The sequence below is a fragment of the Gavia stellata genome, chromosome 8 (assembly GCF_030936135.1).
Source record: "Gavia stellata isolate bGavSte3 chromosome 8, bGavSte3.hap2, whole genome shotgun sequence".
Lineage (NCBI taxonomy): Eukaryota > Metazoa > Chordata > Aves > Gaviiformes > Gaviidae > Gavia > Gavia stellata.
Window position 1 is genome coordinate 38,836,152 of NC_082601.1, and position 13,442 is coordinate 38,849,593.

Sequence of the window (13,442 nt, forward strand, 5' to 3'; positions counted from 1 at the left end):
TTATTTTGGGAAGTCTTTCTGCACCCAGAACTAAATCCAAAACATGTGAAGCTAAACCTGCTGGATTAGGCGGGACTGTTTCCTTCTGCCACTAGCAAAGAGCAGGATCTGCTGGAGTAAGAAAGGTGATGTGGTGGAAGGTTGCGGAGAAGATCAAGGGTGTAGGTGGTACTCCCGCCTGGAGTCCCCTGTGGGCAGAGCAGGCTGGTTGGTTGTGCCGGGGGGGACACAGTGCAGAGGATAGCAGTTACAGTGAGCGTTTCCTTTCTGCAAATCCTCACTAGCTGTCTGCTATGCTATTGTAGGCAGGTGGAACACTCTGTTCTCATATTGCAGGGGAAGGAGAGGTGGCATTGGGGAATTCATGGAGGAAAACCCATCTACCCAGCGATCTGAACCCAAAAGTTTTTGGTCCCCAGTTCTGGTCTCAGAACAGCTGGTTTGACACTTCTGTGACTCTCACCTGTTTTATGCTAGCCTGACTTCACCGAGGGCAGCAGAGCTGCTCTGTGCCTAAGCCAGAGTGGAAAATCCAATCCAATGACTCTCTTTCATGCTTCAGCTTCCTGACACATTCCAATAAAGCGGCCTTACCCCTCTCCTCCCACTCAAATAACATAATGCTATTTATTTAAAAATACCATCAAGCAAAGGACATAATTCAAAAGCTCTGATTTAGGAAAATTGCTTGTTTGTTAATCATTTCCTTTTTCCTGATTCAGAGCTTGCTTGCTCATAAAATATTGATTTATTGGGCAGGCAAGGATGCTCTTGGCAATGAAGATGAAAAGCAGAAGTGCTGATAAAAATACATAGGCTTTTTTTATGTTTTTGCAAAAGCTAAGCTTAGAAAAGGTAGCTTAGAAACAGAGATAGGCAGAAACTATAAGCGTTCTAGGTGGGGTCAAAACAAAGTCGGACAAAGATAGTGTGGGAGAGAAAGTGGAGGGAGTAAAGGGGGAATAGAGAGGATGAAAAAATCAGAAGCAAAATGGGTAAGAAACTGTTGAGCTGCAGAGATGGCCGGGGAAAGCAATGCGTTTGAAATAAACAGCAAAAACTAGGACTCCTGAAAAGCAAAACCAAGAGGCCAAGAACATGAGGAAGTATTGAGAGACCCTGCTTGCAAATATGAAATCAAAAAAGGTGCCCCTGCTTTACCCTGTCTATCCCCCTCTCCCCGTTTCCATAATGTAAGCAGCAGCACAAATGATACGGAAAAAAGTATACTTGAGACTGTCAGAAGGAAAAACCTACCTTGCGTGTGAGCCTCTGAAGGTCATTTCAACTGTGCATGTCTGAAGTCAGATGCTTTTTCAAAAGACTGGCCATTTCTGAAGGTAGACAGAGCAGCCTCAACAACAGAAAGAAGGGCTTGTTTGGGACAAATTGTGGTGTTTTGAGGCAAGTTGTCCCCCAGCTCAGCAGGGTCAGGGGACAGTTATGCCTCTGAATGGTTCGTCCCAGAGCTTCAGGAATTTTATGCCTTTGTGTGGAGTGGGCAGCTGCAATGAGAGGCAGGAGGTGTGAGTACATGCGTAATTATTGATCCAGCCCGGTCTGGTGAGGCCTATATTTTAAAATTTAGACTGGGATGAGGAGGAATGTAAGGAGAGATTGAGTTTGTTTGGACATGGAGATGTGGGGTTACTGAATCCAAGGAAGGAATGACTGCAGGTCCTCCAGGGAGGTTGTAATGGTAAATGACCATACAGTTGTTGTGGATACAGTGACCTTGTACTAGCCTGGTGGTGAATGCTGCCTGGAAGATGATGGACCTCATCATGAGTCACTCATTCCTGTCTCAAAAGTGCAAGGAAAGAAAGTGTTTCACTTCCTAGCATCAGCAGTCTACCTGTAGACTTTATCTTACAGGTGTTTGTGGGGGGCATCCAGTGTAAAAAAAGATCTTTTATGTATGAGGATTGCATAGCTTAGCTGGGTCTTCTTCCTTTTCTTGTCTTTATGTGTGTGATCCTATAGCAACTCTATGTAGTATGGAAGACACAAGCACTCATATATCTTCTAAGTATTCCCATAAAGCCTCATGCAGAGGTGTTTTTCTTATTTAATCCCAGTGAAACAGTTCCAGAAGAGACACTGAGGAGAGCCAAACAGATTGGGTTCTCAGACAAACAGATTGGGAAATGCCTGAGGCTGACTGAAGTCCAGTGCCGTCAGCTGAGACTGAGGAAGAATATAGTACCGTGGGTGAAGCAGGTACGTGAGAAACATGGCTGTTCGTGGTGGGGGCTTCCAAGAGTGCAAGGAGCAGGAGACATCCATGTCCTTAGAAACAGCTGAGATAAGCAAAGTGGAACCCCTGGCTCTGTTCACATCCATGGGAGTTTTGACATTGACATTAGAGGAGAACAAATTTCACCCATGTAGCTGTTACTTCTGCATCAATGTAATGACATGAACATCCTTAAAGAGAGACTCGAAATATTCTTGTTCATATTCTGTGTGGCTGAGGGGGAAATGCAGCTATCTGGCTTCAGGAAAAGGCTGAGAATGCTGGCCCACCATGGTATGACCATGAAAAGTGCAATATGTCTTTTCTCTTGGTAGTAACTTTTTACAGGGTAATACTTTATTTGAAGTGTGCTATTGTTATGGGTTCATTTGCTATTCATTGTAATAGCACGAGTGTAATGAGCTCATCTAGTATTCATGGCAGTGTCACCAGTACTTTGCTAGGTGTTCTGCTGCTGCATTTAAGGTATGTTGGTATTAAACTGCCACCAGCTGTTTTTTTGTCCTTAAAGGCGGGGGGGGAACCCAACCCACACTACTGAATGTTTCTGAAAGAGCCCATCTGTATCCTCAGGCCCAATTCCAGGTGCCAAATCTCCTTCTGTTCCCCAGCTGCTGTTTTCCTTCTATGTCCTCACCTGGCCCACGGAAACGTGCCTGGTCTTGCACTGTGTTCTTTCAGCTGCATATGGCACTGCAGTGCTGGATTGATTTGTGTGCCAAGGTACCCTTAATAAGGTCATTCTACTTATGCTTGCATTTCTGGCTTCAAGGCATATGTTTCTTCTTGAGCCATGAAGTACAAGTTGCAGTATTAGCAACAGTAATGAGCAGCAGACACTTACATAGTGCTAATGACGTAAGGTCACGTTCTTCATTATTCCCAAGGATTTGGACAGCCAGTGGGGATTCCTGAAAATACTTGAAGATTGGACAGATTTTTAAATGGTATACCATGTAAAAATTCATGTCAGGACTGCTTTAATATTGTTCCCTATTCAGTATTCTGTGTAGAAATGTTTCAGCTGTTCATTCAGGGAACTTCAGCAATCGCTGGTGATCTAGATGGACTAGTTACCGTGTATAACATCCAATAAATAGTTGACACAAATAGTTTGTGAACAGCCTAGTAGGCAAATTATTCTTCTGCGCTCTCTGATGACTAATTATTTAAGAAATTGTTGAAAACTAGGTATAATAGGTGGTTGAAGATCACTCTTGCTTTGTGTACCATTTAATTATCAAAGCACAAGTTATATTGTAACGTAAATTCATAGTACTTGCACTGCTGGCTGCATTCGGCATGATCTCAAAGTGATATTGTGTGCATGTTTGTATTCAGTGTGGGAGTAAGATGAGGTCAAGAGTATAGTGTGAAGATCTCAGGTGGCGCAGCTAAAGAGGACAGGAGACCTGGAGGAATGGAGATCTGTGTAATTAATACTGCCAAACTAACTAGAGAATGAGGGCCTCCGCAAGAAGGGATGGATGGGGAAAGTTCCTGGGCTGTGAAGGTGTTTTACTAAAGAGGTGTGGAGCTAAAACTGCAGCTTAGAAAGAGATGGTAGAGTCTTCTGTTGACCGAACTGTAAGGTCTGTGGGAAAGGGCAGGCATATGCTCCATTGCCAACATACGACAGTTCAGATCACCTCCTTTTGAGGGGAAAATAATAGGACAGAAATAGGAGTAGAAAAGGAAAGAGGGAAAAGAAAATCCCCAAAACACCTGCATGTAAGAAAGATCTTGCACTGGCCAACTCACAATCCCTCCTCTTCTTCCCCGTACAGATCGACACACTGGCAGCAGAATACCCAGCAGTAACTAATTACCTCTACATCACGTACAACGGACAGGTAGGCACATTCGGAAACAACAGTCTCATTGCTGTCTAGTTTGAGCTCTTTCCCCTATGCTGTGTTATTTCTGGGGGTCTTGCAGATGTCTCGGTCTCTGTAGCAACTATTTTGGATGGTGTTATGCATAATCCCGTTACAGCAGGCCTGGAACTTTCTCTTGCTCAAATACTGATCCAGTGCATTTAGTGCTAATGCCCCTGTGTTGTTATGATCCTGTCCTGTATCACCTGTACTTTCATCCTCTGTGCACAGGTCAGGTGCTGGGAATGCAGAACTCATGTTTCACTCATCTCATCCTAGCATTCATCTTTATGTGAAACTTAACAGCTCATTAGGCTGCTTGAATAGCCAAATCAGGGTTGCTATGTCTCCTTTGGTTTGGGTGCAGCACCACTAATTCCAGTAGAGTTGCACTTGATTTACACTGCAGTAAATGAGATCAGACTTGAGCCCTGAAGGATCAGACTGTTGGATATGGGCTGAGCACCAGAAACTGTTTATTCTGAAAAGCATGGAGTTAGGTGCTGTGGAGTACAGATCCTAATGACTTTCTCCCTCCCTTCTCAGGAACATGATGTAAAATTTGATGATTGTGGAGTGATGGTGTTGGGCTGTGGACCGTATCACATAGGTAAATCTTTCTTACAACTCCTCCGTTCTCCTTGCACCCTCGAGCCTTCTTTGGAAATTCTTGTGGTTCATTTGTTCCTCTTCTCATATGGTGACAAAACCCTCCAGAGCACAGTGCGCAGGACATCAATTCCTAACACAAGGTTTGCCTTTAACACTTGCTTGGAGACTTCATTTCACGCCCTGGAAAAAACAGGAGAATTTTATTGCTTTTTCACTTGTCACCTAGTGATTTCCACAAAGTTTTAGGGAATTTTTTTAATCTTACTTTTGGCACATGTTAAGGTCTTGAGAACTTGATAACTTGAATTGAAGTTTGTTGCTCCCATGCCTATCTTATGTGTTTACTGCCAGCTCATGACTATGTTGTTATATACGATACATTTTACTACTGTAAGTATAGGTGACTATGAAAATATGTTGATATTTTCAGCTGCTTTAGTATAAGCAATTCTGAGTGGGCTGAAAAACCAGCATACAGAGATGATTATGCAGCGTAAGGGTTCCTCGTGGCGATGAGTATTGGGTAAACAGACTGATGAATTCTATATATGATAACTTTCACTTTTTCTTTTCATGGATCCTTCCAAATAGCTTGCAATTATTGACAAGAAAAAAATTGCTTGTTATTCAGAAATATTTTTGCTCTGCATCTCACAAGTAGCGGTGATGGTTTTTGAAAGCTGAAATTTAAAACTGCATCCGTTTGTTTTGCTTGGATGGACAGGTCACTTCCTACACTCCTGTTGCTGTTTGTAGGATGTGTCTTTTTGAACTCAGTTTCCAGTATGAATGCTGAGACGAGTGAAATCAGGAGGAACACTCCATGATTATGCTTATTTTTTGTGAACACTTCTGCCAGTCAACACGCTGTGTAGCATGGTTACAAAAACTGAACATAAAAAGGATGGCAGCGTTGTTTAATAATTTGATGGAATGTATGTGAATACATTTTGTACTGCTCGCCTAAAACTCCTAATTGCTTAGAGCAGCCATACAGATCTGATCTTGGTCTTACCTGTTCTGTAGCTTTGATTAGGTCAAGACAGTCTTTGGAAGAAGTTGCAACTAAACAAAGGCTGCCAAAGGAAACCATTACTTGCACCTCTGTATTTTTTTTCCCTAGGTGCAATAGCAAAGTTAATTATTTTTTTTTTCTTTTGTTATCCTTTGAAGACAAGTAAGCAGCGCACTTTTCGTCCATGCTTTCGGAATTGTGATCATAATTCAGTGGGATCAACTTAGTGTTCCCTGTGGATTTACACTTATTAAACAGGAACAGGTCAGAAAGGGCTAAATGATTTGGGTGGAAGTTAAACATGTGACATTACTTCTTTATTTTTTAAACAGATACTTATTTCCTTTGTGAAAACTGAGTTTTATATTTAAAAAAACAACCTTAAGAATTTTATTTGAAAATATTTTGAAATCTATTACAGGAAAATCTTGAATATGTTGACACTTTTGCAAAGAAATAAAATTAGTTGGGTGAAGTGTGAGGTCATTTCAAAAGCCATGCTATATTCTGTATTTAAAAAGAAAATTATCCAAACTGAAGTGTCTTTTTTTGAAGTTTTCTTGTTCTTGTTAACTAATATGCCAAATACAAACATGATATGAATTGGTAAAGTTGCATACTCTTGAATTTCAGAGCTTGCTTGGCACCTTTCATGCCCATGTAAAGGTCTCTGGCTCACTGAGAGCCTGATCTGCCGTGTGTGACCTGTGCTCTGTGGGGCTATTGCTCAGATACTCAAGGCAATGCTTGCTCTTCACTTGCTGCCAGGAGGGTATCTCCTATCCTGGGAGGGGGGTTTGTTTTTGGGAAAGTCAGCCCTCAAAGGAGTATAAATAAGCTATTCCACCAACTCCGTGGACCAGCAGAGTGCTCTGTAAATTTTAAGGTGTGCACGTAGATTTAACGTGATTGAAACCTGAATCTGAGTTCAAAAACATGCCTGTATCGATGTAGTAATTCTCTTCTGAGGAGCAGTGTCTGGTTGTTACAACAGTCATTGCTAGTATTACTAATTATTTGCTGTCTTCCATTTTCCCACTATTTGGACACGACCATTACTGGATGTGGCTGGAGTATACCTACAAGTGTTCAGCTGTTTGCCCAGGTTGTATCTAAAGCAGTCAGATGGGGACTCCAGATGACCATTGCGTCCCATAGTTGAGGTTTCTTATGTGTATAAGAATACCTGAATAATGGAAGTGGACTGCAAAAAGTGAATGAGCATCTGGTGACCCTTCTGGGAAACATCCAGTTTCAGATTTGATTTCCCTCCCTTTTCTGTGGGGTTTTAGCTGAGGCCTAGGCATGTTTTGAGGTTCCTGTTTGACAGAAGTAGGGAAATAAATTGTGTGCCTGTCGTCAGTGAGTGACCTGTGACAGCCATTGGTTTGTGACTAGGTGGCAGGGGCTGCAGTTAGGCACAGCCTGAATTTCCAATGTATCTTGTCAAATAATTATATATAAAAATAATTATATCAGTGGTCAACGATCATGTAATGACTGCGAACGCATTATGCTGAGGCCAAGGTTTTCTTGTAGACTGTAAGCATCACCATTTAATGATGTTTTTTTAATATGCATCATTCTCTGTTTATGGTACCCCTCTTAGATGTTTGAGCGTAGAAATTTATGGGACAGTAGCTGTGAGCACAAGTCTGGACTCCAGCGTTGCCTGAAGCCCGCAGCGTTGCCCGAGTCCCAAGTCCTGCAGCTTGCCCAAGACCAAGCACCAAGTCCTGGTGCTCACCCAAGTACCAGCTGACTCCCTCTGGGCCTCTTCCCTTTAGAGGTGGCCACAGTGCTTACTCAGGGTTCAGGACGTTAGGACGCGCATGCCCCACAGTGTTGCCATAGACACTGTGGCCTTTAAACCAAGATAAAAGGATCACAGAGTGCTCGAAAAGTGTTGTTCTACTGAATTGCCTTATCTAGAGTCAGCGCACAGGAAGGTCAAACCCACTGAGTTGTAATTTTTCTGTTGTTAGGTTAGCCATCCTCTGCTCTTCCGGAAGGTAAAAACCACTTCAGTCTTCTGTTTTTTAAACCACATCTGTACAAAAGCTTCGTGTTTCCTGGAGTAAACAGGGCTGTCTTATAATAATGGGCCCTCAATTTGGTCACCTCTTAGCTTCTGCCTCTTAAGTTTATCTCAAAGCGCGTTGGTTGGGAGGCAGTAGTAGCTGGATGGGCAGCAAGAGCAGACGTGAGTGTTTATGAACACAGGATGACAGACATGTTATAGAGGCCTGTCACTCCTGCGCGGCTGAGCCAACTTACCGGTTGTGCTTGGAGGCTCACGTTTGTGGATGATTAGTTTCCATGGGAGGACAATTAGATCTCTTGCTCTGAGCTGACAGGAGGCAATGCTGGTTTGGTTTTTTTTCTTTTTTAAGCTTGAGTGCTGAGAACGTCTGTTTATGTTTTCTTCGCTGCATCCTTCCTTTCCTTGCCCACTTTTCTGTCTCCTTGCAGGCAGCAGTGTGGAGTTTGATTGGTGTGCTGTCTCCAGTATCCGCACACTGCGTGAGCTTGGCAACAAGACCGTCGTAGTGAATTGCAACCCGGAGACAGTGAGCACAGATTTTGATGAGTGTGACAGACTGTACTTTGAGGAGCTGTCATTGGAAAGGATCCTGGACATCTACCAATATGAGGTAAAGAAAAGCAGAAGCACAATAAAAAGCCATGAAGCAAACCAAACTTTTCAACATTCATGTCACTAGCGTGCTTTGGCGGAGCAGCTGGGGACGAGAGCTTGCTAGCAAAAGCTGTTTGGTTTGGATCCCAATGTTGCATTTTACACATCGTTGATGTTCCTAGCAGACTGCTCAATAATGAATGCCAAATAAATATTAAATTATTTTGCAAGATGCCATATTGTGCAATATTTACAAGCAGATTTAATTTGCTGCACAGTCATTTATCGCACAAATTGTTCTGTCCTTGCGGTGCTGAGCTTTAGCACTTAAGCATATCCTTGACTTGAAGCACAAGTACTTCCCCTGAAGCCGAAGAACAGGTTATGTGCATAACGCTAATGTGTGCTCAAGAACTTGCAGTCTTGGCGTTGCAAGACAGTGGCAATGATGTGGCGGATATGGTCCAGCATGCAGGCAGACAGCTCAGGAAGGGGCATTGGAATTGCCATCAAACCAAAATACGTTCCAGCTCCTGATCCAGACATTGCACTTGTCTGTTAGAAGTTTTCAAGAGTTCAGGAGTGCTGATACTAAGAGATGGAGAAGAGGACAGATTTGGTAACGGGCGGATATATAATGTAAACAGTTGGTCCCAATATGGGAAATCTTAATTTCTGACTGGTAACACACTCATCTTGGATTTGTGGCTGAGGCTTTCAAAGCTGCTTACAGGAACTTCATCTCCTTTGAAATTCAGTGCGAGTTGGCTGTGTAACTTGCTGAAGCAACTTTGCAGAACCCAGGTCATGTTAAACTTATGATTTTTCTTGGCTCTTTTTCCCAATATATGATGATTTGAGCTCACCTTGTTTGTAAATGGGTGCAAGTTTCTAAAATGGTTTTATAACCTGGCTATGTTTTGATCATTCCCAAATTTGGAACCAAGCAAAAGCACATCAGAACTGAAGTCGCAGTCTCTAGGCTCTGTTCTTAAACCATTTGCAAAATACTGTCTAGGACTATTTTTAGATTGCATGTCCATACTTTCCTATTTGTACATGTTGTTTTACCTCTTCTTTAAATTCTCATAAAAACAGAGTGTTACTGGAAAGCATAGATATAGGAGAGGCCAAAAGACTCTGGTGGCTTTCTGGAGTCTTAAAGGCTGATTTTTGAATGCTTTAGGATTATCCATGAGGCTCAGCTTTATAAGCACTGAACTCCTGTTTACTTAAGCAAAACTGAACTTCTGAACTTGGGGCGTGGAGGAAACTGGTGTGACAGTTTGTCAGACAAATAACACTGATGAAACACAGCATCTAATTATTTCAGGATCAAAGAGAAAGTAGGGGTAGGTGATGAGGGAGCAACTACTCATTTAAACATGTAGTGCTAGTAATTAGCAAGTTGGCTAGTAATTAGCAAGTTGGGTAAAAAAAAATGTGAAAAGAATAATGCATACGTATTGAAACTTGCGTTATCCTGCTTGTCACAGCAGGGCTTGGTGAGTTTGATGGGAGGCGTTGCAGATCTCAAGGTCTCATAGCAGCAGCATCCTGTGGTACCCAGAGCTGAAAGGGAAGGAGACTCTGTTGGCAATTTCCCCAGCTCAGCCAGCCATGCTCATCAGCTGGACTGTGCTTATGCTTCTGGGCATGTTTTTAGCCTGTCCTGCTTCAGAAGTAAACCAAAAAGAGATCGTGAGAGGCGAGAGGGCAGGGAGGAGGCAGCAGGAGCTGAGGTGGTGGGAATAAAAAGAGGGAGGAGAGATGCTGGGAGTTTGCAGAGGACTCTGCTACTCTGACTTGGGTATGAAAACAACCAATTTGATGTTTGCTCTGAGGGTGTTAAAGCCATCAGGGTCTGAACCAAAATATCCAAAGTTAGGATTGTGCCATCTAATAAATCCCAAGATGAATAATAAATACTCAGCTGTTTTAGAACTCTTTTCTTAAGTAGTTTCAAAAGGGAATGGCATCATTATGCCTAATTTGCAACTAGGGAAAGTCTCTGAGGAGTAGAGAGACAGCACAGAGTCATGCAAAAGGACATAGGCAGACCTGGGGACAGACTCCAGACCTCCAGCAGAGTGTAGTCTAAAGTATATTATTTGCTATACGTCATTTTTGGAAAAAAAAAAAGAGCGAGCCAACTGCTAATATCCTGTTAACAGAATACTTCCTCAGGCAAATGCAGTTGGAAGTCAGTCCCTAAGGAAATGATCAAGTTAAAAATTCAGGATCTGATTCTGAGATCCTTCACCAATCCTGCAGATAACCATCTCTCTCCGCTTCATATACAAAGCATGAATAGTGCCATGATTTCAGACCGATCTTTTAAACTCTCCTGCTCATTAGCCTCCTCTAGTGTTCCAATGTACAATGAACAGTGGCAAACTCTGAAAAGTCCTGGATCATTGGCAAACCGTAGGTAAAACCATCAGCAAACAATGGACACAACCCTTTGTCCTCGGTAGAGAAGATACATCAACCCCCTAAACGTTGTTAGCATTAGCAGCGAACCTTTGGCAACTATTAAGCTCAAATAAATAGGTGCACCGACTTGTCCCGGTTTTCTGATTAGACAAATTAAGCTACATTGAGGAGTGAGGTTACCAACGAGTCTGAGGGTGCTGCAACCTGCCTACCAAGAGCTGCTCACTGCTTCGCACAGTCCTGTCCCAGGGACGTACTCAGCTGTCCCTCCTCTTTCTCTCACTTGTGTCCCCTTCTACCTCTCCCGCTCCAGTCGACATTCACAGCTGCTGTGACTCACCGGAGGCTGAGCTTTGCACAACAGAGCTGTGCTTTGGAGGGAAGTTTAGTTTAATGTGAATGTGCAAAGTTAGGCGGTAGTCTATGAGGACAATAATTTAAAAAAAAATAAAATTCCTTCCCTCAGATTTATTGGCTTTTTGTTTCCAGAGAAGAAGTTCCCTTTTTATTTTAATATCTATCTGCTTGAGGGCTTCTTCTGATTCTTTTTCAGTTTCTAGAATCATTCTGAAACAATTCATAAAACTAAAGGAGGCTCTTAGGTACAATTTTAATGGTCTAATTTGTTTTCAAACTCAGGGAAAAAGAAAACCCAACTCTATTACTAATGACATAAAAGCAAGGTAGTAATAAAAAGAGTGATTTTTGTTATAAAGGGGAAAATAATTCTCTCTAGGCTTCTTTCACTGGATTATGTATAGTGTATATTTTAAAGATTTCTAATGGCAAGGATGTTATTCATTTGCTTTATAATTAAAATATGGCTGATGACAAAGTGATATGCGGTGGAGTCCGTTTCTGTCTGCCCCCATTTCTCAGCAGAGCAGTCCTGTTCCCTAGCAGGGCAGTGGGCAGCTCTCTGGGCAAGAGCATGCTTTGGGAAATAACAGCAAAGTTTTCAAGGAAGAAGTAAGCAGCAGCTGGGTCTCAATTTATAGTTCCTATTGAGTAAAAGTGTAACTTTTGAGTATATGATTCTTTGCTATCTGCTTGAATAAGCCATCTCCTCTGTCGCCTTGGGGCTGGAGTCCCTAGCGCCATCCCAACTTTGATGCAGGCAGTATTTGGATTTTAGAGGCTCAGGGACTAGAATTGTTTTAAAGGAAGGAATAAGCGGCAGCCAAAGAGAAGCTGTTAGTTGGGACATTCGCATTTCAAATATGTTGAGGATAGATTAAGATGTTGGTTGACCTTGGCAGCAAACCTAGGTTGACTTGTTATCAAACAGGAACCACTCCAAGCTGCAAGAAGGGGTTTGCTTTATTCACTGTCTGGTTCTTGTCCATGTGGGATGATAAGGGGTCCGGGGACTAGAGGTAAGTACTGCATTTTGAATGGGTCTGGAAGCAGTAAGGAACAGTATTTTCTTCTGAGTTGGAGATGGCGAGCTCCGATGTCATGAGACAGCCCCATATGAGCACAAAACAGCCTCTGTCCTTGCTCCACGTTCTACTAATGAGGCATTTCTCACTCCCTGTCCAAAGCTCTTTCAGGTAGGTGCTGTTGGCCAGCAGCAGCATGTCATCCCGTAAGTGACTGCATGGTGAAAAGGAAATAAAATTATCTCCAGCTCTGTATATTAGCAGCAAATAATAATCTTGTAGACCTTGGGATAATAAGTGCTGCTAAAATGCCAGACTTTTTTAGTGGCTTTTTATTATGGTAGGAAATTAACCACATTAAAGTTGAGCGGGGTTTGTACTGGCATTTATCATCTGTTTTTTCTCAGTCACTTCTAGTCCGTCCTGCTCTCAGCTTACAGATCTGCCACTCTAAATCCCTTTAAATCCCTCATTAAGAAGTTCCTCTTCCAGGAAGGCCAGTGGGGCTAACCTTCTTCAGGAAAAGCACACTTGTTAATTAAAAGAATGTTGATACTCTAAAAGATAGAGCCAAACCATGGATCGCTTGATTTATATTTCGCGTTTGTTAGAGGTGGGTAAAACTGCGTAAAACACATTTGGTTCAAAAGAGCCCTTCACTGCAGCTGTACTGTCGGCCTGATTCTCCTTTGGGCAAAGTTTCACCAGCTTTAATTTGGAAGTAAAGTGCTCATTGTTTAATTACCCTCAATTATTACACAATCTAAATATAATTCATGTCCTCATAATTGTTGCAGTTACTCTAAGGCCTTTTTTTACTGTTGAAAATTTTCTCACCAGACTAGATTGTACTTGAAAGCAAAAAAAAAAAAAAAAAAAGCACCTGTATTTGCACCTGAAGAAGGATGTGTGTTTGCAAGCAAGTTCACCTGTCTCTTGTTATTTGCCGTTTATTATTTCCTCCCTTAAAAAGCAAAGACAGGAGATGTGCCATTGTGGCGGTAGGACGCTGTGCCACCTGTCCTGCCTCATCCGCTTCTGGAATCGAAGTGCTTGCAAATACCTTGCGTAGAAATGAGCAAATATGACAGTTTGGCTGAAATACTTGTTGCTGTCGAGTGTGCTATCAGAAATGAGGAGCTAGTCAGGAATAATGAGGATGAATTAAAATAAAGGGCTAAGTGTATCCAGACTAATTCACCATCACCGGCTGGCTGATGGATTG

At 42.4% G+C, this 13,442-nt stretch overlaps 1 protein-coding gene across 1 annotated transcript in view; it reads left to right on the forward strand.

Annotated features, from left to right (window-relative positions):
- The window catches only part of CPS1 (carbamoyl-phosphate synthase 1), a 96,531-nt gene that overhangs the window by 57,132 nt on the left and 25,957 nt on the right, over nucleotides 1-13,442 (forward strand). Inside the window, exons 22-25 of the mRNA XM_059820495.1 lie at nucleotides 2,079-2,220; nucleotides 4,045-4,110; nucleotides 4,681-4,744; nucleotides 8,234-8,415. Of these exons, the coding sequence (XP_059676478.1) occupies nucleotides 2,079-2,220; nucleotides 4,045-4,110; nucleotides 4,681-4,744; nucleotides 8,234-8,415 (454 nt within the window). The remainder of the gene's footprint in view (nucleotides 1-2,078; nucleotides 2,221-4,044; nucleotides 4,111-4,680; nucleotides 4,745-8,233; nucleotides 8,416-13,442) is intronic.